Source organism: Hemicordylus capensis, chromosome 2 (assembly GCF_027244095.1).
Source record: "Hemicordylus capensis ecotype Gifberg chromosome 2, rHemCap1.1.pri, whole genome shotgun sequence".
Taxonomy (NCBI): Eukaryota; Metazoa; Chordata; class Lepidosauria; order Squamata; family Cordylidae; genus Hemicordylus; species Hemicordylus capensis.
This window is the reverse complement of record NC_069658.1, coordinates 342,042,674-342,070,213: the sequence shown is the minus strand read 5'-3', so window position 1 is coordinate 342,070,213 and position 27,540 is coordinate 342,042,674. Positions and strand designations below refer to the sequence as shown.

General features: G+C 43.7%; 1 protein-coding gene across 3 annotated transcripts in view; it reads right to left on the bottom strand.

The window, feature by feature from the left end:
• The window catches only part of CAMK2A (calcium/calmodulin dependent protein kinase II alpha), a 191,912-nt gene that overhangs the window by 53,033 nt on the left and 111,339 nt on the right, over positions 1 to 27,540 (bottom strand). For all 3 annotated transcript variants that reach the window (XM_053289834.1, XM_053289836.1, XM_053289835.1), the window contains exons 4-7: positions 18,804 to 18,858; positions 16,090 to 16,155; positions 14,499 to 14,571; positions 7,240 to 7,342 (exon numbers count right to left, since the gene is read on the bottom strand). In XM_053289834.1, the coding sequence (XP_053145809.1) occupies positions 7,240 to 7,342; positions 14,499 to 14,571; positions 16,090 to 16,155; positions 18,804 to 18,858 (297 nt within the window). The remainder of the gene's footprint in view (positions 1 to 7,239; positions 7,343 to 14,498; positions 14,572 to 16,089; positions 16,156 to 18,803; positions 18,859 to 27,540) is intronic.

The window sequence follows — 27,540 nt, the reverse complement described above, 5'->3', positions numbered from 1 at the left end:
TTTATTTAACATCTTTAAATACCACCCCAAATGCAAGTTTCTGGGTGGTAGACAACAAAATAATACAACAAATAAAAAGGTTAAAACATTGCAATAATTTAAGATTTAAAATAACATTAAAACTATTAAAAACTATCAAACTATTAAAACAATATTTAATTAAAAGCCTGGGTGAACAAATGTGTCTTGATTGTCTTTTTAAAAGTTGAAAGAGATGGTGAGGCTCTTATTTCAGCAGGGAGCACGTTCCAAAGCCTCAGGGCAGCAACAGAGAAGGCTCGTCCCCGAGTAGCCACCAGACAAGCTGGTGGCAACTGCAGATGAACCTCTCCTGATTATCTCAATGGGTAGTGGGGCTCATAGCAAAGAAGACGTCCTCTTAAATACCAAGGGCCTAAGCTATTTAGTGCTTTATAACCAAGACCTTGTATTTTGCCAGGAAACGTATCGGCAGCACTGTACATCTTTTAAGATGGGAGTGATATGGTCTCTCCAAGATGACCCAGAGACCAACCTGGCTGTCACATTCTTCAGCAAACACAGTTTCCGGACTCCCACAGGCAGCCTCACACAGACCGCATGGCAATAGTCAGGTCTGAAGCTGACCAGCAGATGTACTACTGTTCTGAGGTCATCTTAAGAAATGGACGCAGCTGGAGTATCAACCAAAGTCGATAGGAGGCACTTCTGGTCACTACCTCAACCTGAGATACCAAGGAGAGGTTTGTGTCCAGAAGCACCCCAAGACTGCGTACCTGTTCCTTCTGGGGAAGTGTGTCCCGATCCAGAACAGGCAGATCTAAATCATCTCCCGAGTTCCGACCCCACACAATAAGCACCTCCGTCTTATCTGGATTAAGTCTCAGTTTGTTATCCCTCATCCAGCCCATCACCACCTCCAGGCAGGCATTTAGAGAGGTTATGCCTTCTCCTGATGATGTTGACATGGTTAAATAGATTTGGGTGTCATCAGCATACTGATAACACCCTGTACCAAATCTCCTGATGATCTCTCCCAGAGATTTCATGAAGATGTTAAACAACATCGGAGACAATATGGAACCCTGAGGGACACCATACTGAAGTTCAGATTTTGAAGAACGACAGCCCCCAAGAGACACTATCTGGAATCTGCCTGAGAGGTAGGAGCGGAACCACTGCAAAGCAGTACCTCCCACCCTGCAACCCTCTCAGACGTTCCAGAAGGATACTAAAGTTGATTGTATTGAAAGCTGCTGAGAGATCCAAAAGGACCAACAAAATCACACTTCCTCCATCAATTCCCAATTGGAGATCATCTGTCAGGCCAACCATGACAGTCTCCACCCCATAGCCAGCCCGAAAGCCAGTTTGAAATAGGTCTAGATAATCACTTTCCTCCAAGACCACCTGGAGCTAGGAGGCAACCACCCTTTCAATTACCTTGCCCAACCACGGAAGGTTGGGCAATATAGTTGTGTAGTTTGGAGGGATCCAACACAATCTTCTTCAAAAGAGGTCTAATAATTGTCTCCTTAAGGCAAGGAAGCATCCTGCCCTCCCTCAGATAAGCATTTATAATCTCTACTAGGCCTTCTACAACAACTTCCCTGCTAGATAATATAAGCCATGTCAGGCAAGGGTCAAGAGAACAGGTGGTAGGCCGTACCACTCCAAGGAGCTTGTCCATGTCCTCAGGAGTCACAAATTGGAACTGATCCAGCCTGACCACATATGAGGAGTCGCTGGATACCTCCGATTCAGATACTGCCGTAATTGTGGGGTCTAAATCCAAGTCAGCTCGAATAAGCGAGACTTTATCCACAAAAAATTATTAAACATGTCACAGCTGGTAATAGATGGTTCCAAGTTCTGATTCAAGGGAGGAGGGGCACTTACTAGCTCTCTCACAACCCTGAACAACTCTGCTGGATGTGAATTTGCAAATGCAATACGGGCTGAGAAGAATCGCTTCTTTGCCACCTGTATTGCCAGAGCATAGATCTTCATATGTGCTCTATGTTATAATCTGTCAGATTTGAGTCAAGTTCCCCTCTACTTGTGCTCCAGTTGTCTACCTTGCTGCTTCAGCCCCCATAGTTGTTCCATATACCAAGGGGCCCATTTGAAGCAGGTCAGAGAGGAAGCTTAGGAGCAATCATGTCTACTGCCTGGTGAGTTTGCTGTTCCAATTCTTCACCAGGATATCAACAGAGCCAACACTAAATCCCTTCAAGGATTCTTGGAATCATACTGGATCCAAAAACCTTCTTGGGAGGACCATTTGAATGGGCTCCTCACTCGTACAAAGGGGGGACATGGTCGTGAGTCCAACCTTAACCAGATGGTGGTCCATCCATGATAATGGGGAAATCACAGGAGTCCACACCCATGGAACACCACCATGACCAGAGTGAAAGACCAGATCAAGTGTGTGACCAGCAACATGCGTTGGTCCCGAGTCCCCTTGGGATAGGCCCATAGTTGTCATGGCCACTCTGAGCCACCCTGAACAGATTGATCCCAAAGTGGACATGGAAGTCCCCCAACACCACAAACCTGGGGGACTCCAATGCCAAGCCCAAGACCAAGTCCGTCAGCTCAGTTAGGGACTCTGTTGGGCAATGGGGTTATCGGCACACCAATAGAAGTCCCAGTCAATCCCTGGTCCCCAAACTTAGGTACACACATTCAATATGGTCAGACACTTCAACAGGGATCCTGGTCAGGGAAATGTTGTTCTTATATGCCACAGCCACTCCACCTCCCCACCCATGTCCCCACACCAGCTCTTCAACAGAGTACCCTGGAGGAAGAAGCTGGCACCAGACTTGGCCACCAGCCTCCCCCACCCAAGTCTCTGTGATACATACCAAGTCTTCCCCTTCATCCAGAAGCAAGTCATGGATGATTTCTGACTAATTCTAGACAGACATAGCATTACCGAGGAGCAAGGTGAAGGTCTGAGGTGGTTGACACTGCTTCCCAAGGTCAAAGAGCTGGCAGGACAGCTGGAAGGGGAAACATCTACTAGATTTCTGATTTCCCTTGCTGACCTGCCAACATTACTTCTTCTATTCCCCCAAACCACCAGAATAGCCACCCCAAGTCAGTGGACACACCCCCTGTCTCCCCATCTCCAGACAAACCAAGACACATCTGAAACACCCAGGGCGTAGAAACAACAGAAGCCAAAATAATTTTTAAAAATACCTGGCCCTCGCCTTCGTTGTCCTTCAATTTGGCTCCCCCAAAGGCGTGGCCCCATTTGGTGTCACCCTTTCAGTCGCAACTCTGCCATTGGCGGAGTTGGTGGTGGTGGGCCCACCACCACAGGGCAGCAGTCCTTTATAAGCCCAGAAAGATGGCTAGTCTGGGCCGATGATGCTGAACCTGAGTTCAGTGGGGAGCTTGACTTCTGGGGTGGGGGGAATAAACTGATATTGGACGTGTTACACAAACCTGCTAATGTCAGCTTATTCTGCCTGACTCATGTACTGGATGCTGTCGCTGATATCTCTAACAGACTTTGTATGACACACCCCAGTTGCATTTGCATGTAATGCAGAAGTGTGGGTCCATGGTTTCGATCCCCACCCCCCACCCCCACTCTCTTGTCTGAATTCGGACATCACAGAGAGCACTCTCTCGGCAGTCAGAGAGAGAGCAGAGAGGAGGGTGAAATGGCTGTGTGGGCTTCCTTCTGGCATGGACAGCCTGCACAGCCAATCATGGCCAGACCAGACCCCCACTCCAGTTGAAGGGGATGCAGCCTGTGGTTCAGAATTAGGATACAACACAGGCTGCATCTAACCTCAGGTTGTGGCGACAAAGCTCACAACAACCTGAGGGTTCAAATTGGAGTTTTAAAAACAGAAACTCAGGTCAATCGTTGCGCTGAACTGGAATTGCTGGCATTTGCACGTAACAGTAAGAAAACCTCTGCCCCCTGAGACTCTGGTTCCATGTTACATGCAAATGCAGTTCCCATTTCAGCTTTGCCCTTGCACAACTAGAAGTTAGGGATGTGCACGGAAGCGCGGAGTTGCGGTCCAGCACAGATGTGGGGGGCTCTTTAAGGGTGGGGGAGGGTGTGCTTATCCCCCCGCCGCGTTTCCCCCGCCGGCACGTTCATTATGAAAAGCTTTTGGGGCGGCAGGATACCTCCCTGCCGCCCCTTCCCCCAGTCGTCGGCAAAAGGCTTCAAAAAGCCTTTTGCGCATGTGCACGTCGCGCGTGCACATCACGTCTCTGTGTCACGTGCGCGCACGTCGCAGAGATGTGATGTGCGCGTGTGGCGTGCGCACGTGCAAAAGGCTTTTTGAAGCCTTTTGCCGACGACTGGGGGAAGGGGCGGCAGGGAGGTATCCTGCCGCCCCAAAAGCTTTTCATAACGAATGCGCCGGCAGGGGAAACATGTGTGTGGGGGGGTAAGTACACCCTCCCCCACCCTTAAAGAGCCCCACACACCTATGCCGGACTGCCGAACCGCTCTCATGTCCAGACCGGTCCGGAGGCCTTCAGAATGGCCTCCGGAACGGTCCGGGCACATCCCTATTAGAAGTTAGGCACGCATGCATTCCTGGGGCTCTGACTTTGGTGGCAACATGACATGTAAAGCTGCCTTGTGAAAATACGTATCATCAGTTAATTAGGACTGGACTGGATATCAAGCAGAAGAACTACTATTAGGATCTCTTGTAGATTTTTAATTAGTGTAGGGTTAATTATTTAATTTTAAAACATGGAAGACCCTAATCATGGCTCTCCTACATCATGTTCAGTTTAGCACGAGAAAAGTGATCTAGGATGTATGAAACCACCTTATACTGAACCATTGGTTAATCTAACCCATTATTGACTTGTTCAAAACTAAAGGCTGCACTGGAAGAATTTGATCTAGAATGTTTTATATAGTTTAGCTATACATAATCTTCACGTTCTGCATAAGCTACAAGCCACAGATGGTAGACATGTTGCATCATTTTCAGTAATATATTTGTTTTGCACGTCCAGATGTGAAAAACCTGGAGTCAGCCCGTTGAAAATAATGAAACAAACTCAGAAAAAAGGAGGGGAAACACAAGGAACTGCAGCTTCTTTTTGCTTGCCTTCTGTTTCTGGTTTCTGAACCTTTTTAGCACTAATTGTCACAATGAGAACCTCTGCTTACTGGGATAAAAGGCACTTTTTAAAAAGTAGAGGTTCTCATGTTTTACGGGGAGAGTTGCAGCACTGTGTCCCTCCTGTGGCTGTGGCTGGTGTCTGCCTGGTGTTTCTTTTTAGGATTGTGAGTCCTTTGTGACAGCAAACCTCCTCCTCAATAAAATGGAGAACATAAGGTTCTCCAAACAGTTTACATAGCAAAAGGAATAATAATGATCACTATAATCATTCTCAAGCTTTATCTTTGAAAGCAGGTTGGCAAGAAACTCACTATTTCTTTCTACCAAAATCCATTAGCTACATTAGCTCTCTGTAAGCTCTGGGCCTTTGTTACACATTCTCGATCCAAGCCATTGATGCTTTGGGAGCACAAACCTGGGAATAATTAATACGTATCCACTCTTGTGCACCCATGTGTATCTTTATGCTCCCTCCAAACATTGAGGGAGTATACATGGATATACTTCCTCCATGTATATCTTTGATTCAAATATTTATATTTTATACTTACATAACACCTTTGATTTAAAATAGCCTCAAACTGGTTTGCAACATATTAAAACAATATAATATAATAAATATAAATCAATTTAAAACTGAAAATCGTAATTAAAATACTGTTTAAAACTCCATAAAACACACATAGAAGGAACATAGCAGGTTGTCCTGTTCTCGGTGCAGTGACCCTGTGTCACCATGTGCTATATTATTTTGGTACAACTGGGGTGTGTGTTCAGGGTTTGGTCACCCTTAAATTTTTCATCAGCATGAAAAATGTACAATTGTGTTATGAATGTACAATTGCTTTCGCTTGTGCCTCTGGCTCTTCTACATTATTTTTCACCATAGAAAGTATCAGGGTTCATCTAGGAGATGTGCAGGATTGTTCAGTTATGTCAACTAAAAAGAAAATGCAGGTGGCACTCTTTTTTTGGCATCCTGACACCCATGGTTATACGTATCCGTAGTTGGATCATAGGGACCCAAATTCTTTATCCGTGGTTTAAAAAATAGGCAAAATTCGCATATCCGTGTTTCCTGGGCGGCCAGAAATTACTTCCGATGTTATTTCTGGCCACCATTGGGCAGCATGGTGCCATTTTGTGGCTTTAAAAAAACTCCCCAAAGAAGTTTTGAAAACATTCTCAAACATATGAAGGATTTGTGGGTTTGTGGGGGACTTTCTGGAGAGCTGGAGTTGTGGAGAGCAAGGTACTATGCTTTATTCCCTTTATTTCTGCTTTTTTGGACTTTTTTTTAAGGAACCGAATCCCCCAATTCCCATTGACTCAAGGTTTCATTATTCGTGCTTTCCATATCTATAGGCAAGACCACAACCCCCTGTGCATAACAAAGGCCATGTGTGATGCTTTAAAACAAGTTAATTGCACAATTTGGACTGGGATCAGCACAAGGAAGTAGATGTGGGGTGTGTGTGTGTGTGTGTGTGTGTGTGTGTGAGTGAGTGAGAGAGAGAGAGAGAGAGAGAGAGAGAGAGAGAGAGAGAGAGAGAGAGAGAGAGAATAGTGGTGATGCCATAAAAGATGCTGTCCATAGGCCGCAGTCCACAAATGTTTCTGAAGCATGGTATGTTGGAATAAGAAGGTTTGCACACTAGTATTATTTTTAACATAGCAACATTGCTTATAAAGCTTCCCAAATGCTAAACAGCAAACAAAGATCTTATGTAAATTGTATGTGGCTCAGATCAGCCCTGACCCCACACCAGAAGCATGAAGCAGATAAGGCCCCTAATGTGATGCACCTAAAACATTTGCCATCCGTTTAGAATTGCAGCCAAAGATCTTTTTTTCCCCCAGGGACACTCAAGAATAGTGTTAGAGTGCCTTGGGTTTTTCTTTGTTTCTTTGTTTTCCTTTAGAGCTACAGTTGACCATATACAAACTTCTACTCTACAGGAGAACCATCACACACGTGAGGTCACAACTTCTATACTTTATGCAACAGGAGTGCAGAGAATCCATGGTTTAGGTTAGGAACAAGTAATGCACAGAGCAACAACATCTCATTATATGTGCAAAAAATATGCAATGGAAATGGTACATCCCACAGACCCAGCTTTTCCCCACTCACCAAACCAAGCCTGCTGCTCCCCTTCCACTTCAATGGCAAGGCCAAAGTCAGCCAGTTTAACAGCAGCTCCCTTCAGTTTGGAAGCCAACAGGAGATTCTCCGGCTATGGAAGGAGTAAGTTGGAGGGCAAACCAGCCAACACCAAAAAAAGAAAATAAATGAAAAAGAGATCCAACAACATTTCAGTAACAAACATGCTAGAAATAAGGAAGTAAGGACTTCTTCTGCAGCTTGGAGAATGTGAATACAAGATTCTGCTATGTCCCAGAACATAAATATGTGCTGGAATTATAAAAGCAAACAGTTATAATAACATGCCTGCCCTGTTAACATAAAATCAGGGAGTCTTGATTTCTGCAATGATGAAGTCAAACATTCATAATCATACAAAATTACACACTTTCAGGTCATTTATTTTCGATCTTTCCTTATTAAATTCAGCCAACTAAGTTTTTAAAGAACAAGCGAGTCTTGGGCACCAGCTGTGACATCAAGATAAGAGTAAGCAAGACATGAAACAGCAGGATTTTGTGTGTGAGAGTTAGGGGCGGGGGAGAAGACACTGTAAGCATGAAATCCCCATGACCCACTAAAAAATGATGATATAATTTAAGGCTTTCAAAAGATATCACCTGCACGTTTTCATTTGATAGCCATGATGGTTACAAAACAATGGTTAGAAAGCAACTGTATGTTTCCTCATTGGGGGGGGGGGATCAAAGAATTAGCAGAGAGTTGGGCTGGAAGACCTTCAAGGTATTTTCCAACTGCAAGATTCTATGATGCTATGAATTATGTTCTGTAACTCTTATATAGTACATTGCCTACTATACTGTTCTCTATTGCTCCCTTGGCTGGAGAATTGTCACTCACATGGATTTCCAAAAATTGCATAAGCGAAATTTCAAGGTAATGAGTGGCGAGTTAAGCAATATTTCAGTAGGTGGGAGAAATATAGAGTGACGTGTATTCTGGAGGAGGCAGTTGAAGGAGGAAAATGACAGAAATTCAGTATCTGTTCCTGAAAGTAATTAATTGGCAAAAGAACCATTTATTCACTTCACGTGGTGGCGGGGGGGGGGTGCAGCCTACATATTCAGAGGATTATAAGACTTCCTATAGGCTGTAGCTTAGTCAATGGCAGTTCTTGCTTTCATCAAAGAGTAATTGCACAACAATTTGCAACCTGCCCCACCATTTGTATCATACCATGGGACAAAAGCCAGAGAGATGTTTTCTTCATAGTAACATAGGAAGCTGCCATGTACTGAGTCAGACCATTGGTCTATCTAGCTCAGTATTGTCTTCACAGACTGGCAGCAGCTTCTCCAAGGTAGCAGGCAGGCATCTCTCTCAGCACTATCTTGGAGATGCCAGGGAGGGAACTTGGAACCTAGATGCTCCTAGATGCCATCCTGCCTCTCAAGCTGATGGTAGGCTATAGCCTATAGCCTTCTGACTAGTACCTGTTGACACACATCTCCTCCATGAAGTTATCCAAACCCTTCTTAAAGCCATCCAGGTTGTTGGCTGTCACCACATCTTGTGGCCGAGAATTCCATAAGTTGATTATGTGTTGTGTGAAAAAGTACTTCCCTTATTTTGTCCTAAATTTCCTGACAATCAATTTCATGGGATGACCCCTGGTTCTAGTGTTATGTGAGAGGGAGAAGAATTTCTCTCTATCCACTGTCTCCACACTAGGGGTGTGCAATTCGGGTTTTTGGGTGATTCGGCTCGGACCCGAGCCGAATCACCCCTGTTCTGTTTTGTGCCCGAATCTGGGTCACCCGAATCACTCTTGATTCGGTTCGGATTCGGATTTAATCCGAATCCGAATCCGAATCGATTCGGGGGGGTAAAAAGGGGCCCAGGGGCAAAATTTTGGGGTGGGGTGGTAGTGCCCAATGGGTAGAGTCTACCACCCCAATTTCAGGGGGATTGGGCAAAATCCTGATTTTTGGTGAATTTTTAAAGTTTTAGTGACTTTGGGGCAGTTTGGGGGCATAGCATGGGATTTAGGCAAAAGGAGTGGGGTGGGGTGGTAGTGCCTAATGGGTGCAGGCTACCACCCCAATTTCATGGGGATTGGGTAAAGGGCTGATTTTTGGTAAATTTCTGAAATTTTCATGTCTTTGGGGCAGATTGGGGCATATTGGGGCAGAAAGTGGGGCCTGGGGCAGAATAGTGGGGTGGGGTGGTAGTGCCTCATGGGTGGAGGCTACCACCCCAATTTCAGGGGGTTTGGACAAAGGGGTGATTTTTTGAGAATTTTTGAAGTTTTGGTGACTTTGGGGCAGTTTGGGGGCAGAAAGTGGATCTGCCCCAAAATAGTGGGGTGGGGTGGTAGTGCCTCATGGGTGGAGGCTACCACCACAATTTCAGGGGGATTGGGCAGAGGGCTGATTTTTTGAGAATTTTTGAAGTTTGGGGGCAGAAAGTGGATCTGCCCCAAAGGAGTGGGCTGGGCTGGTAGATAGTGCCTAATGGCTGGAGGCTACCACCCATGCCCAATTTAAGAGTGATTGGGCAGAGGGGGGAATTTTGGTGAATTTATTTTTATGAGGTTTGTCTTCATAAGGTGAAGTGTGCTAAATTGATTACTTCCTCATATTATTCATAGTAAAGGAAAGTGTGAAAAAGTGAAAGTGGGGTCATGAGAGCTGTTTAATTGAAAAAAATCTCATTTGCTATGATAGAATGAGAATTCACACCTCAGAAAAAACTTCTAAGGTGTGAATTCTCATTCTATCATAGCAAATGAGATTTTTTTCAATTAAACAGCTCTCATGACCCCACTTTCACTTTTTCACACTTTCCTTTACTATGAATAATATGAGGAAGTAATCAATTTAGCACACTTCACCTTATGAAGACAAACCTCATAAAAATAAATTCACCAAAATTCACCCCCTGCCCAATCACTCTTAAATTGGGCATGGGTGGTAGCCTCCACCCATTAGACACTATCTACCAGCCCACCCCACTCCTTTGGGGCAGATCCACTTTCTGCCCCCAATCTGCCCCAAAGACACCCAAACTTCAAAAATTCTCAAAAAATCAGCCCTCTGCCCAATCCCCCTGAAATTGTGGTGGTAGCCTCCACCCATGAGGCACTACCACCCCACCCCACTATTTTGGGGCAGATCCACTTTCTGCCCCCAAACTGCCCCAAAGTCACTAAAACTTCAAAAATTCTCAAAAAATCACCCCTTTGTCCAAACCCCCTGAAATTGGGGTGGTAGCCTCCACCCATGAGGCACTACCACCCCACCCCACTATTCTGCCCCAGGCCCAACTTTTTGCCCCAATATGCCCCAATCTGCCCCAAAGACATGAAAATTTCAGAAATTTACCAAAAATCAGCCCTTTGCCCAATCCCCCTGAAATTGGGGTGGTAGCCTGCACCCATTATGCACTACCACCCCACCCCATTCCTTTTGCCCAGATCCCATGCTATGCCCCCGAACTGCCCCAAAGTCACAAAAACTTTAAAAAATTGCCAAAAATCAGCCATGAACCGAATCACCCGAATTTTTTGGGTCCGAAATTCGGGTGATTCGGCTCGTGCCCGAAAAATATTGGGGGACATCGGGGGTGATTCGGTTCGGCCCCGAATCACCCAAAATTGTTCATTTCGGGCACAGATCGTTCTGTGCCCGAAATTTTTTGCACATCCCTACTCCACACCATGCATGATTTTATAGACATCTATCATGTCTCCCCGCAGTCGTCTTTTTTTCTAAATTAAAAAGCCCCGGTTGTTGTTGCCTTGCCTCATAAGAAAGGTGCTCTAGGCCCCTGATCATCTTGGTTGCCCTCTTCTGCACCTTTTCCAGTTCTACCATGTCCTTCTTTATATGTGGTGACCAGAATTGTACACAATACTCCAAATGTGGCTGCACCATAGTTTTGTATAAGGGCATTATAATATTAGCATTTTTAGTTTCAATCCTCTTCCTAATGATCCCTAGCATTTCTTTTGACAGAGTTTGTGTTCCTTTCTGTTCTCTTCATTTGGGCAGGCTTTCCAATTTTGGAAGGAAGTCTTCTTCTCCTTTATGGCTTTCTTGACTTTACCTGTTAGACTTGTTTACATCCTCCTAGACTTAGTGGTACCTTTCCTCCTTTTAGGTATACATTCTAAATGGGCTTCTAGTATTGTGGTTTTGCGTAAATGCCATGCATTCTGGAGCGAAGTGACTCTCCTGATTTTCCCTTTCAATTTTCTTTTCACCATACTCCTCATTTTGGAGAAGTTTCCTCTTCTGAAATTCAAAGTGCTTGCGTTAGACCTCCCTGGTGATGCTCTCCCCATATGTATGCTTCACTGGATTGCACTATGGTCACTGTTCCCTAAAGGGTCCATACACTGACATCACACACCCAGTCCTGGGTGCCACTCAGGATTAAGGTCACCTTCTCTCTCCATGACTACTTGTTTTAGGCCACAGTCATTCCGCGTATCTAGAAATTTGACCTCTTTGTCATTACCTGACTGTGAATTTACTGAGTCTTTTTTATTTTAAGCGCCAGCAGTCTGGTTCCATCTTGGTTGAAGTGCAGCCTGTCCCTTTTGTACAGGCCTTGCTTGCCCCAAAATGTATCCCTGTGCCTAACAAATCTAAACCCCTCCTCATGGCACCAATGTCTCATCCACACATTGAAACCCCTCAGCTCTGCCTGTCTCTCTGAACCTGCGTGTGGAAAATGTAGAATTTCTGGGAATGCTACCTTGGGGGCTCCTGGTAGCAGGAAGCTACCAGGTAGCTTCCTTGCTACCTGGTCATTAGCCTGGAAGCAGCTGGCCAGGTCAGTAATGCCAAGACAGTCTGCAAGCCAACCTATTGGTGATAGTCCTTATTAATTCCCACATATTACCCGACACTTTTTTTTAGGGAGGTATAAAACTGGTTGTGATTGTTGTTACTCTTCCTGCTTCTTTCCAAATGAGAGAGATGCTCTGAAGGGAGATGTAAAGTCAGCTTCCTCAATGGAAGATTACTAGATCTCATTTTGGAAGGATTTCCTGAGATTCCACAATCCACATAGTAGGATTTGTCCAGATGGGAGCTTCCTGGTTTGGTGCTTTATTGCAAACCCAGCAGTGGAGGAAGTAGTACATAAGGGTTCCTCATTGCACTGTGATGTGCTCACTTGCAATATTCCTGCCTGATAAAACAGGATAGTGGGAATACATTTGGGCTGTGCACAAGGGCAATGTGGCCTTCCAAAAGCAATGTGGCCTTCCAAGGCAACAGAGTCCAGAAGCTCTACCATTACTGATGTGTTCCTTTAACTCTAACAGGTTCTCTTGTATTTATTGTTATTTCTTTATTGTTAAATTTGTATACCGCCTTTCATTAAAACAATCCCAAGGCAGTTTAAGCCGGTGGAAAATGTTAAGCTGGTGGAAAATTAAACTGTTGGAAAATGATTGCATGAGCCTGTGAACCTGCCCTATATGGGATTCAACATCAACCAGTGGTTGGGCTAGATGCCCAACCACTAGTCCCTTCCAACTCTGTGAGTCAGACTACTTATCCATCTGGGTGAGTATTGCTTACACTACTGGTAACAATTGCCCAGGATTTCAGACAGGAGTCTTTCCAAGTCCTACCCAGAGATGCGAGGAATTGAACCTGGAACTTTCTGCATGCAAAGCATTATTATGAAGAATGTTTATTCTACTGCTTAAAAAAAATTTTTTTTAATGGCTGCCGCACATGTGCAAATGGCCTCTGCAAGGCCCTGGGCAATGCCAGGCCTCGCAGAGGCTATTTGCGCATGTGCGGCAGCAGGGAAAATGACTGCTGCGCCTACTTATGTAGGCCCAAACGGGCCAGAAACTACAGTAAACCAGGCCATGGCAGTGATTACTGAGGCCGGCAGGGGAAGGGGGAGCCTCCGTGGATCCCCCGTGGCCTTTAGGTAGCCCCCTGAAGAGGCTAGAGGTAAATAAAAAAACTTAACTTTTTTAAAAAAATCCACAAACTGGTGGGTGGGTAAGGTTCAGTTCCGATCCGGATGGAACTGGGGAGGTTTCGGTTCAACTCCGAACCATCGAACTCCTGAACCAGTTCACACATCTCTATTGGGAACCAGTGTGTCAGGGAAAATTAATCACTTGCTTTTCATAGAACTGTAGTACAGCATCTTGAGTTTCGTGAAAGAAGAGTAGGATCTAAATTAAATAAATAAAAAGGTGGTTCTCTGGCAAGAGGAAATGACTATTACGCCAGTTTAAGACTATAATATAGATATGCTTTAGTCCATTGGGTGAACACTAATTATACACTGTGGAACATGTTTGGTTATTGCTGGCTTGATTAGGCACTCATTTAAAACTCAGAAACCTGCTGAAAGATTAGGACCTCATTCTCACTGCGGTAGTAGTCCTGTGCCTAGGCTCTACCACTTCAGACAACAGGTGGGCAATTTACATGATGTTACATAAGAAAAGCCCTGCTGGATCAGGCCCAAGGTCTCTCTAGTCCAGCATCCTGTTTCACGCAGTGGCCCACCAGATACCTCTGAGAAGCCCACAGGCAAGAGTTGAGGGCATGCATTCTCTTACTGTTACTCTCCTGCAACTGGTCTTCAGAGGCATATCACTGTTCCACCATGTTTCTGTCATGCCCACTATATCGATGTTTTCATTAGCAGCCAAGCACTCCAGCTCGTGCATCTTGGCTCGGAGGCTTCTGGCACTGGCATATTTACCTTCTGGCTTATTCACCTTCAGAGGCTTCTGGCATTGGCATATTCACATATATGCTGAATCTCCTACCTGGTGTGTCCTATCTTTCTTTTGGCCATTTGATCTCTTTGACCAGCTCTCCCTAGCTGTTATGCATAAGAGCATAAGAGATATTATGCTCTTCCAAGCAAAAAACATTGTCCACATATAAAATTAGATATCTGGGGAAATTGTTCTAGTCCACCTTTCTCCCTGACATGCTAGTCTTCTATGCGCAGAAATTTTTTTTGTTTGAAAGATCATTCAGTCAAAATCTGAAGTTACGTTCCAGACACAGGTTGACTACTTCAAGTGAGAACTAAGTCCAAGTGACCCATGGTCCATTCACTTTAGGCATAAGGTCAAGTGCTTCAACCACTCAACCTTTGTCTAAACGATGCTATAAATGAACCAGAGGTTGCTGGCTGAGTACAAGAGTTGCGTACGAGGTAAAATCTGAAGGACTCCATCAGAGAGAGCCTCTGGAGCTTTGCAGTCTCGCAATCTAGTAATCTCTTACCTTTAAATCCCGGTGTACCACACCCATCTGGTGGCAATGTAAGACAGCTTCCAGGATCTGCTGAATGCAGTGGCTAGGGAGAGGAAATGTTGTCTCATCATTATGGGAGGGGCAGGAAATATTACTTGAGGTGGCATTTCTCAAAATGCCTGTGTCGTACTTCTATCTTTTCATCATACAGTATGTTCCCATTCCCCTTTACTGCTAAAAAAGCCTGCAGAATGGCTCAGAGCCTTTCTGAACAAAATACAGTTTACATAGAGGGTGGAAAATCAAGTAACGGACGATGCTAATCTGATTGCCACTGAAATTCCACTAGGGGGTTATTGGAGTCATCCAGCCTCCTTGTGTGAAAAACACAACAAGAACACGGCCAGTCCTTTTATGAGCTTGCAGGGTTGCTGAAGGAAACGATCAAGAACAATCCAATGAGTTTGTTACAGAGATGACAAGATGGGAGAGCAAGAGCAACCCTACTTTTCTCATGTCGGTGAGTCTCACCATGACATACTTATCATGTTGCAGGCAGGTGGAAAACAAAACATGAAGGTCTAGGCACCAGAACAGACAGAACAGCTGTCTGCCAAATGAAATTACTCTGTTTACATTTTTGGCAGATGCTAATAAAGTATAATCAGTTATAATATTCTGGGCATACAGAAAGCTTAATAAAAGCTATTTGCTAAGAAGCAAATAAAATTGATGGACTCGTGTAAGATGATCTTAGTACAGTGTCAGGGGCATCTACTTCCAAGTAAGCATGCAGAGGATTGGGTTTCATGCCATATCGGGAGATCTCTCTAAAATCTGTTTTGCAAGCTAGAGAAATTACTGGTCTCTCAAAGTCAAAGCAACCCCATACCTCATCACATTGTGTCCAAGCTTAAATTGAAAGGTGCCAAACTGAGTTTGAACATTGAGTGTTTGTTTGAATTACAAAGGGGCCAGGAGGGCCAACCCCCTTAGCTACTGTTTTTGGAAGGCTACAAGGGGTGCCTGATTTGGCTAAAATAGGGATGAGATTTGTAGATTTCATTAAGGGCTTCCTAACTTCCCCCCACAATTTAAGCACTGGTCTAAACACACGCTGCATCAGATATTGTGATGTCTACAGATATTACGTTTACATTTACATTTTACATTTACATTGTATATACCACTCTTCCTCCAAGGAGCCCAGAGCGGTGTACTACATACTTAGGTTTCTCCTCACAACAACCTTGTGAAGTCGGTTAGGCTGAGAGATTCATGACTGGCCCAGAGTCACAGCAAGTATTATGGCTGAATGGGGATTTGAACTCTGGTCTCCCCAGTCCTAGTCCAGCACTCTAACCACTACACCACGCTGGTGTATTGTGTAAACTTTAGAAACAAAAACTGAACCAAATAACCTTACAACAAGAACAACAACAAAACTCATGATCTATTTATAACAGAAGAAGCAGGTGGGTGCAACAGAGGAATGGAGCAATGCAAGAAGATTATAAGGCAAAACTGATTAGTGACAGAAGCAGCAGCAGGTTCTCAGCCCTGCATCTGCCAGCTTCAGAGACCAGGCACTGCACATTTTTTAAAAGCTTCTCCTACCCACCTGGCATCTGCTTCACTATAGTATTCTCTGGCTACGATGTCCTCAAACAGCTCTCCACCTGTGACCCTGTGAAGAAATTAAACAGCCATCAGCTTGAGTTCTGGAAATCCACTGCTGAACTGGCATAACATTCTCACCTGAGTGCTCTGTGCACTGCAAAGGCTGAGTGAGCAACAGGCCTTGACATTTGCTTTGAGGTCAAGATTCATTTTGGGGGGGCCCATGTTATGCTAGTATGGGATGGGGAATCCTTTGTCTTGTTGGCCAAGTTGGATTGTACTTCGTATTGCCACTCTGTCTTGCCCTGTTTACTGGATCCACACCAAGTCTTGCAAGCTGCGGGCACACGGCTCAGTCACATTGTCATGTGCAATGTTCACATCAGTGCAATGTTTCATGCATTCAGCGGCACCAGTTCAAAACCTCAGCCTGCAGTCCTGAAGTCAGGGGCACACCTAGATGATTTTGACGCCCGGACCAGCCCTTCAACAAGGGCCACCATCCCACCCCACCCCGCCATGTGCCCTACCACCACCACGAGGCCCCCAAAACCTAAGGGGGGGGAGGCTCCTGCTGCAGCTAACCTACATGCCATTTAAAACAAAAAACAAAAAACAAAGCTGCTGTGCAGCCAAGGGGTGGCTGCCAGCGGGGGATGAGACAAGTAGTCAATCTCCTCCTCCCCCACTCCCTGGCAGTGGTGGCGGTGGCAGCGATGGGGGGAGAGACCGCTGGGTGTATCCTCTCTGCCCAGCGGCTGCTGTGAACTGCAAGGCGCGCCTGCACAGTTCAGAAAAATATTGCCGCAAGCCTGTGACCTCACAGTCACTCCCCCCATCGGGGGAGGAGGTTGACTATTCGGCTCCCCCCCCCCCGCCGCAGCACCCCTCAGCCACGCGGCAGCTTTGTTTTAAAAAAACACGGCACATAGGTTAGCTGCGGCACGGCAGGCAGGCGCGGGGTGGCTGTAGGAGGCCCCTAGCCATTTGGACACACACACCCCCACGGACCCTGGTGGCCATGGACCCAAGGTCCAGGGTTTAGAGCGCCTCTGCCTGAAGTAGCCCTAACATCTCATCCTGTCTGCTTTTTGCTTTATGCAGCAGACCATAGGGCTGGCTGGTTGAAGGAAATTACCAAGTGGATGATCACAGTCATTGCAATCTTAAAGATCTTGGATTGTATGGGATATATTCAAAGCATGCAGCACATGCATCTCCTCCTGGGTGAGCTTGCCAGTTTCACTATCTCCTGGCCCGCCTAATCACATGCCTTCTTGGAATTCTAGTACCACATTTCTACTGCAGTCTTTCTCCCTGGACAGCAAGAAGAAATCAAGAAAAAGAGCAGCCAGGGGAAGAAGCAGCCTGGTGTGAACAAGACATCCATGATCACATGGATGCCAGGCCCTTCTGTCTCCAAGGAGTAAGGAAGGAGAACTGCAGCACCAGGCAGGCTCTCTGAACGATGCTGACAAGCAGTGCAGGAGTGTGGCTGACCTTCCAGGGACTCCACATTAAATATGCTAAGTGTTGCTCTGAGATGCTTGACGGGCTGATCTGCATAAAGAGCAATGCTAATTCTGTTAAAGCTGGTGGTCGCAAAATGCAGTGTAGAATCTAAGCCATGTGACAGCTACAAGTATCAAGTCTAGCTACTACCCCAACCTGGGAACAATCCCCACACAACGGACCACCAGCAATGTTGGGCAACAGCTTTTTAAGAGAGTTGGAGATGATTGCTCACAGCCATCATTGCATATAAATATACTTGTACTCTTGTCTCTGAGCACCCAGCCTTTTGATCACAGACAGAATCTGTTCATGATTTGTTTCTTCAGACAAATGCTGAATGTGTGGACAGGAGGTGGGTGAGGCTTCTGAGTCAACACAGGGGCAAGGCCTCAGGCCTATATGAACACAGCATCCCTGCTTTAAAAAAAAAAAAAACACGAACCTGAAAGGGGCACAGAAGATGCTTCTCTCCACTGATCTTTTCTGTTTTAGTCTGCCACCCTTTTCTTTGTCATATTGCTGCCCTGCCCTTCCCACAAAAATTCTAGTTATTAGTGAGATCTGTGTTCTCCGTGATATGGCAGGTAAATGTCTGCATTCTTTGCTTCGTGTGCAGAATAATACTATGAGAGTACTGACTCTGAAACACTTGCAGAGATTAACTAGACATAAAATAGGAATAAAAGGTCACCTAGATGGATCAGTGGTTGACAACCATGGTGCTCTGCCACCCCTACCTGGCCCCAAGAATCAAGTCATGGTAGAGCTTGACATGAACGATTACACCACAGAATGATGGGCAAAGACGTTTTCTCTACAGTTGTTTCTTTAAAGAGGAAAGCAGCATTTCACAAGTTCATAAGTGGGTCATAAGTTAAGTTTTAAGCAATTATAAATTTGCATTAAGTTCAGAGTTCATTTTAAACCAGGTTTTTTTTTTAAAAAAATTCTATTTAAATCAAAAATATTGATTTAAAATGAAAATTCATTTTTATTTGGGGGGGGTGGATCAACTATTTTTATACACCCCAAGCTCTATCATACATGTAACTTTCAGGGGGTGGGATTTGATTTCCAGCGATAATGGAGTAGTGGGGTTTGTGTTACAGTCATAAGATGACAGAAGAAAAGTGGTGCCCCTCCTGGTGATTCATAAACAATATGCATATGAGAATTTCTGGGTTTTCCACCATTACTTACAGGTCAAATATCAGATAGTGATGCGCTTCCTCTGATATGCTGTCATGAAGTCTCACTGCAGAGACAAAATGAATCAGATTACCAGCCAGAACCAACTTCTCATTTATAGGCAAACCTACAGATCCTTCAGCTATTCTGTGATCAGTATTCCTATCATTAGAGTCTAAAATGCTTCCTTTGTGCAATAACTACACGAGTGTAGGAATATTAAGAGGAACTGCATAATTTAATTTTGTCTCTGTCTTCTCCCTTCCCAGTCATGCCACCGATGTAATGCTGCCAAATGCTGAAAAGGGTGTAAACTTCATAGAGCGTGCATGCAATGAACACACACACAATTTTGGAATCACACAGAAGTTCTTAAAGAGTTTAACCAGCGTTGCAGTATTTCTGTAGGAAGTGTTTGTGACTGAAGACAGTCGAATAATGGGGGCGGGGGGGGACAGTTTGGATGTTACACAAAAGAGAGAGAAAAGCTGTGGATTTAGATGAGAGAAAGTCAGGCCAATTCATGTGATCCTTTATGTGTACCCAGATGTGGCTTGAATGGATTTTGCATTGCAGCCAAGAATGTGGTGTAGTGCTCATTTGTTTGTTTCACTATGTGCCCAGATCATTTGTCAGCATAAGATGAGCCAAGAACTGTCCCCGCCTCCACCACCACTCCATTGATGACTGACTGGCTATCTAGGCATGTGATGAAGCGACCAGACAGCTTCACCAGATGCTGCTTAGCTGCATTGTGAATCCACCACTCCCCACATCTCAGCTCTTGAGTTGGTCATGAAAATAATGAGCAACTTCGATGATCAGAGCCTGTACATCTCTGACTCCCCGATTTAATTTGCAATGGATTGCAGCATCATGTTTTGCTTATAAACCCCCTGGAGGCATCAGACTAGCCATTGTTAGAAGCCTGAATCCACAACTGGATGGATCATAGGTCTGACCTAGTATCCAGTGGCAGCCAGTGAGGGCGGCACAGTGAGGGGGGGCAGCGAGAGGTACCTTTAACAGTCTTTACTAGCAATACTGCTGGCACCTGGATGCTGTGGGGAGCTGCCCTGCCTATAGCACTCACTTGGCCTCTGTGCATGGGCAGCGGCTATTTGCATGGTCATTTTATAGCCCCCCCCCAAATGCTATATATTACTTTATGAAAATTCAAAATGTTTCAGACGTAGATACTGAAAATTGGGTTCCAACTTCTGCATAGCCTTTAGAATAAATCCAGTTTTTATCTGATCTCTGTTATCATTAGAAAAAGTAGGTTATGATAATGAACTTTTCCGAATGCAAGAAATGTAAGAACCATCGTATAATGTAATGTAAGAAGGTCTGTAACAAAAAATGCCCGGAAGACACCCAAACCATCCAGAGCTAATTGTTCATGATTGACCAATCACGAGGACAAACAAGTATTGTGAGTAGTCCAGAAACTAGGGACCAGATCAATTGATTTACAGTTTGGATGGATATTGCAATTGATTTTGAAGCAAGAATCCCTCCAGTTCCCATGTTTATTGTTTATGTACATTAATGCTTTTAATATTACCTACTGGACTACACAAACGTCCAGAATAAGAAAGAACCAATGATTGTCTAATTAATGGAAGAGTTCTAAAATCTTAATTTAACTGACCTAAAAAATATTCAGCTAAATATTCCTGCACACTAAGAACTGAAACATCTTTGCACTTTAAAAAAAACAACACCTCAATCTGCTTTAGTAATTCTTCCAGGCATTCGTTGTCTAGCCAACCAGAATTTGTTGTGCTTCATCTGTAGATTTCTGAATATAATCAAATGAGATCACCACTTATCTTGAAACCAATTTGTTTTCAGTTTTAGCACAAAACATCAATTTATATTGCCTCCACCATCTCACTGCAGAAGACACTTACTGGGACTCACATTACTTAACTGAGGTCAGAGTTGTCATGGACCTTTCAGATCCACTGTGGAATTGCATAGTAGCCCATGGAAAACTTCTTTAAAGAACAATAATTGTAAGAGCAAGTAAGGCATGCTGTGGTAAAATGCAACTCTTTTCACAAGCTATCAGGGCACTAACGCAGTGATATGGGTGGCAGCCCATGGCTAGACTTTTTGGCAGCTCCTGCCACCACCACCACTTCTAGCCTCTGCCCACTTGCCCGTCCACCTCCCTCTCTCTCCCCCTCCCCATTGCGGGTGGTGGCAAAGAACTGGCATGCAGGCTAATGATGTCACTATCTGGTATGTGTTGCTGGGCAATGACATCATTAGTCTGCACACTAGGTCTTTGCTGCTGGTGATGAGGGCAGAGGGAGGGAAGCAGTTGGGCAGCTGTGAAGGCAGGCCGCACATATCTCCCCCGACCCTGGCCCCATTAGCTGCCCTGTGTTTGCTGCAAACAATTGCCCAGTGGTAGATCTGCACCTGCTCAGAAAGAATATGGGCAAGGTTTATGTGGAAATAGCAAGCACTGAGAGCACAAAGCCAGTTTCCTTTTGTGGTGGTAGTGGACTGAGTAGGAGTAAACAGGATCCTGATATAACGTAGCATAACATAAAAGTGATAAGAGAGGAACCAGGAATTCAAACCTTGCCTAAGACATATATTCCTTAGGTGGCCTTAGGCAAGGTAAGCCCCTATCTCTTGGTCTCAGCCCCCACCTACAACATGAGGAGGAGGAGGAGGAGGAGGAGGAGGAGGAGGAGGAGGAGGAGGAGGAGGAGGAGGAGGATTATAGATGATGATGATATGATGATCATGATTTTATTGACAGGATTGTATGGATTATTGAGATCATACTGTATATACTAGCTGACCTGGCGCAGGGCATCTGCGCCGCTAGTTCTCCTTGTCTCTCCTCCCCCATCCTCAATTCTTTCTCCCCCCTCCAACCCCATTTCTCCCCCCACCCCATTTTGTTCTCCTTCCCTCACAGCCTGTTCTCCCTCGGCGGACGGGTTGCTTTTCCTTAGCGACCAGCCGCTGCTTCTCCTCGGCCATCTGTCTGCCAGCCTGGCAGCCACCGCTTCTCCTCCACACCCTCTTCTCCTCCCGTCCCCATCACTAATCCAAAACTCTCTCACGAGAGCTGCCACACATGGGATTAGTAGCGGGTATGCCTAGGAGAAATACATATATAGATATGAACTGCCGTGGGCACTCTAAAATGACATATAAATGGCTCGGCAAGATGGCGTCGTGACATACAGATGCTGGCGGTGCTCCACTGCCGAAGCTGTAACTTCCTTTCGGTCTATTTACTTTCAAGCAACAAGACTGATAACAGAGGACATGTGGAGCTGGACCCTGCTTCCCCAGGAGCTGTCTGGGAGAGATCTAAGGTATGATATGCCTTGGAGAAGCCTGGACGAACACGGTCAGGGCGACCTTTCTACGCACATCCCAATCCAAAGAGCAAGAGGCAATTCAATCAGCTTGTTCAGCGACTGCCTGCCACTACTTAATCTACTTTATGAATTCTTTGAACTTTTAAGAAAACTAGAGAAATGAGCATTTTTACATCTCTTGAAATATGAACTGGTATGCTGTGAATTGATTGTCTGGAGTTCAAGACTTTTGTATCTCTTCTTTTTGGCTATCTTTCTTTTGGCTATTCCCTTTTCAATTGATGACTATGTTGTGTTTAATAATCATTTTAAATAAACAAGAAGATCAAGCAGAGCAGAACAGTATGGACTGCTAGACAGACAGTTGGTTTATGGGTAATTGGCCTTTATAACCTTTTTAAAAAAATTCATGGCCATTCTAGCTTGGATATCTTAGAATACACTAACATGGGATATTTCTGCAAACTTTAAACTGCAAGGTTCTTACTTTGGATAAGCACAAGAAACTGACTAAAAGTTTATTTGATCAGCCTATTCAGCGACTGCTTGCCATTACTTAATTTACTTTATGAATTCTTTGAACTTTTAAGAAATTTAGAGTATTGAGCAATTTTACATCTCTTGTAATATGGATTGGTATGTTGTGAACTGATCGTCTGAAGTTCAAGATTTTTTCTTTTTGGCTGTCTTTTCCCTCTTAAATTGACAACTATGCTGTGTTTATCAATCAGCTTAAATAAACAAGATCAAGCAAAGCAGAACAGAATGGAGTGCTAGATAGATGATTTGTTTATGGCTAATTAGCATTTACAACCTTTCCTTAGCCTTTCGTGGTCATTCTAGCCTGGATATCTTAGAGTACTCTAATATGCAATATTTCTGCAAATTTTAAACTGCAAGGTTCATACTAGGACTCTGGATAAACGTAGGAATCTGACTAAAAGTTCATTTGTTTGTTTGTGGCTATCTTGAATACATTGTTTCACTGGAGTAATCTGATATTCTGATTACTTTTGCTGCTAACAAGTTTTTTGGGTAATTATATTTTACTGCATTAGCAGATTTTAAATAACAGAGGTGAGGAGCTAGGTTTACTGCGTTATTGGTGGATTTGGAGATCTTTTCTCCCCTTTTTCTTCCAGTTGGATCTATTTAAAGGATTACAACATTTCCTGGGGCATTTATAATCATTTATATAAGAGGTTTCTAAACATTCATGGAGTAAAGTCAGGTCATAATTACTGTTTTATTGGAGGAACTTTGTTTTACTCTGTTTATTGTTGGAATTTGAGTTATTGCTTTGCAGCTTACTCGGAAGGATTCTGCTGCTTTGAGGTGAGATGGCTTTTTGATTTTGTTTTGTTTTTTCTTGCTACATCAACCTACATAGTTTTTGAAGAGTAACTTTATGTCATGGTAAACCAGTGAAGAACTGCATTTTACTGACTTAATTTTTTTTTACTATGGTTTGGAGTTGTTTTCAAGTTTAGTCGTCTCTTAACGTGGATGCTTTTACTTTCCCGCCAGATCTCGTTGTGGTTACGACTCTTTTATCTTCTGCCCAAACAGAACATCTGAGGACTGCAATCATAGTTTGTTATTACAGGAGGGGATTTGATTCTTATTAATTTCTCCATCTAAATACTTTTAATTGCTTTGAGAAGAATTGTGTTTAAGCCAAGTATACTTTTTCACTGGAGTGAACAATTGTTTAGAACCTTGGCTCTGAAAGACATTATATGAACACTGCAAGACTTTAATGCATATTGACTTTTTGTAGTCAAATTCATTCCTGAATACTGTTGTTATTTGAATGGGGGTTGCTTGTAACTTTACAATCTGCCTTTGATCTTATTACTTGCCTATTTATAAATTGTTGTTTATCTGAATGGTGGTTGTTTCTAATTCTACAATTTTTCTCTGATTTTATTAGTGTTGGCAATTAATTTAGGGATGACTTTTAGGGGTTTTTTTCCTCCTTTTTCTTTCTATTTGTTAGAGTTTTGTTTTGTTTAAGATACAATGAAACTGATTTACATCTTCTGGTTCCCGATGTATAAATAGCTATTGCATTGTTTCTGGTTTTAGAGTTTCAATTTAGAAATAGTGATAGTATATCCTAATACAAATTTTTGGATTGAAAGGTGGTATTCCCAAGGATTTAAATGGCTTAGAATTGCGTTAAATAGGGATTCATGATAGAGAAGCTCTCTTAATTACATCCCAATGGTATATGGCTTGTTTATTACTTGCCAGTTCCTGAAGAAAGATGTTTAAACAGGAAATTTATGCAACATGATTAATACATCTTTAAATATCAATCATACTAACCATGTCTCCAAAACTAATGGGAAGTTTTTCTCAGATGGATTTGATGCAAGAGAACACAGCTCATGTGGAGAGATGATATCTCTCCATATGTTTTTAAAGGCTGTTACTGCGGAGATTAATAATGCTTTTTCATGTATAGACAAGAGGTTAAGTTCCATGTTTATAACATTTCTCGCTGGACAGGAGAGTAAATCAGGGGTACAATGTCAGGAAATCTCTTGTAGGGAAATACAATCCACGGAACAGTATTACCCGTTGCAAGTTGATTCTCTCAGCATAATAGAAAGTCAGGATGCAAGTGCCAATTCTGTCTCTACAGCAGTAATTTCACTTATGCAAAGTTTTCTCTTTTTAGAACTTGGAATTGGTAATACAGCAGATCTGCGGACAGTGAAGACAATTTGATTATCAACTCCCCTTTTTACAGTTACAACTCTTGTAAAAGGAATCAAGTACAGATGGGCAGTGGTTTCTTGGCAAGAGCCCTCCTGAGGTTACAGAAGAGTGTGGATTCATATGTTTTTAGATTCAGAATAAGCTTTAATTGTATTTCCTTCCTGCCAATTATCTTTATTCCAGACTAAGACTAATTATACCTGACTTTTGACAATGTTTAAAGATACATCCCTAGGAATTGTTTTTCTTTTCCCTTTCTTTTTCCTCCCCCTGCTTTTTTATTTTTCTTTTACAACTTGGTTTGAGATAAGTAATATTTTTACGGCATGTAACACTCTGATTTACAGTTATCTGCAAACTTGTTTATTTAATATCTGAAAAATTGGAGGTGTATGCAGAATATAAAACAAATGGAATCCAGGTTTAACCTGATTTGTATTTGAGCTCTTAGTGCTTGTCTAGTATTTCTTTGCTTTGTGTTTCCTGTATCTCTTATTTTTTACTTTGTACTTAATCTGGGAAGGGTGCTTGGTTGGACAAGAGCATGTTTTGCTAGGATACTGTTGTATCTCATTTATGTAAGTTGAAAGCTCAGAGATGTTATCATTCTTTTTGTTTTTTTAACTTAATAAAATGCAATAAACTATAAAATAAAATAAAATAAAATGACATATAAATGCCAAATTAGTATATTGATGCTGCAGAAAGACATGGGTATACCAAAGGACCAACATCAAGTTGGGATGATAGACAGAAAGAAGCCAGGTGGGGCAGAAAAAAGGGCAACAGCTGCTGCCTTGACATGTGCTCCTTGGCAAGGCGCATTTCCTAGGATGGTTTACATTGTTCCTTTGCAACCTCTCAGCCTTGTTTCCTTGCAAGTCTGTCATGAAATTTCTTTTCAACAATCATCCTAAAGCCTCATGACCTTCTTAAAATGTTGGAGCTTTGTTTGAGCTTGCACTGAATTTGCTGTGAGATGTATTATGGTATTTCCTTTCAAAATTATTACAGGGAATGATGAGTTTTGCTATGCTTCAGTGATTCTTTTTTCCTTTCCCCTCCTTTGTGGATTTGAAGATTTGAGACATGCCTGTTTCTCCTACCTATTCACTATTTTATTTTATTTTTTATCACTGGCTTCTGCATTTTGCTACTAATGTTCTGAGATATGGACTTATTCCAGTGATCTTCTCCCCATAAACTTGGACCCTTGTCCTATAATGATGCAAGATGAGGGGCCTTCCTTCTCCTTCATCCTGCAGGCCTCTTCGTTTAAGCCAGTGTTGCTGCAATACCAAACTCCTGCTTACATTGCAATCATGGTGGTTTGGAGTCCCAGGTTGCAGGGAGGGAGAGGTGAGAGATTCTCCTCTTTGTCCAAAGATGGTCCCACCTTCCATGCCACCTCCAGCCAGGCAGCACAAATTCAAACTTCAGCCAGGCAGCACTAATGTGGCTCGGCAAGAGCTTATTTTGGAGGAAACAAGAGGATCTCCCTCATTTCCTCCAAGGCAAGCCCTGACTGAGTCATACCCTTAACTGCTTGGCTGGAGGTCACTATACTGAGCGCAGCAATCCAAATGCAGTTCAGTCAAGCCTTACCTTGAGAGAAAAGGAGGGCTTTCTCTAAAGAGCCCCTGGTGGCACAGTGGTAAAAACTGCCGCCCTGTAACCAGAAGGTTACAAGTTCAATCCTGACCAGGGGCTCAAGGTTGACCCAGCCTTCCATCCTTCTGAGGTCGGTAAAATGAGTACCCAGAATGTTGGGGGCAATATGCTAAATCATTGTAAACCGCTTAGAGAGCTCCGGCTATAAAGCGGTATATAAATGTAAGTGCTATTGCTATTGCTATTGCTATTGCTATTGCTATACACCCAGCCAGAGATGAGCCTTGACCTAGCCAGCACAGCCAGTGGGACAGAAGTGATCTGCTTTTCCCCATTTGCATGAGCTTCCCTTCTTGCAGTGTTGCACAGTTACTTGATTGTTCCTGGTGCTGGGGCTGATGAATTGCCCATAAGATGAAGTATTGGAGGTCACCAGTTACCAGTGTTCCACCAGTGCTTGGACTAAAGTTAGACCCCTTTGCTGATCCAAGGACATGTGCTATCCAATCCTGCTGGCAGTATACCCTAGGCACTGCTGCTCATTGAGGCATATCAACGTTCTTCCTCCTCCATTCCCAATTGTGACAGAAAATGAGAAAGAAAGCTGTATATGGGGGTGGCAGAGAGAGAAGGGAACCAGAAGCTGTATCTATCTGCATCGATTCAGTTTGCTATGCTCTCGTGAAGGACCAAATGGTTTCTTAATTGGATTTCACACCTCGATGAATTAATGCCAGCTTTCCCATTCAAGTGATGTTGGTTAACTTGGATAGTTAATTAAAGAATATAGAATGGGGAGCAAATTTTCATCAGATGGCCAATTTGGCTACTGCAAGAGGTGCTGCAATCTGCATTGAGCACCCTTTAGACAGCAGACTTACACCAACAGCACAGACCCTAGTTGCTCTACATATGTAATTTTCTATGTACAAAGCAAGCTATAGAAGAGCTGTACATCATCTTGGAGTTCCATAGGGAGCTGTCTTCTACCAAGTCAGACCATTGGTCCACCTAGCTCACTACTGTCATGCTACACTGACTGCCAACAGCTCTCC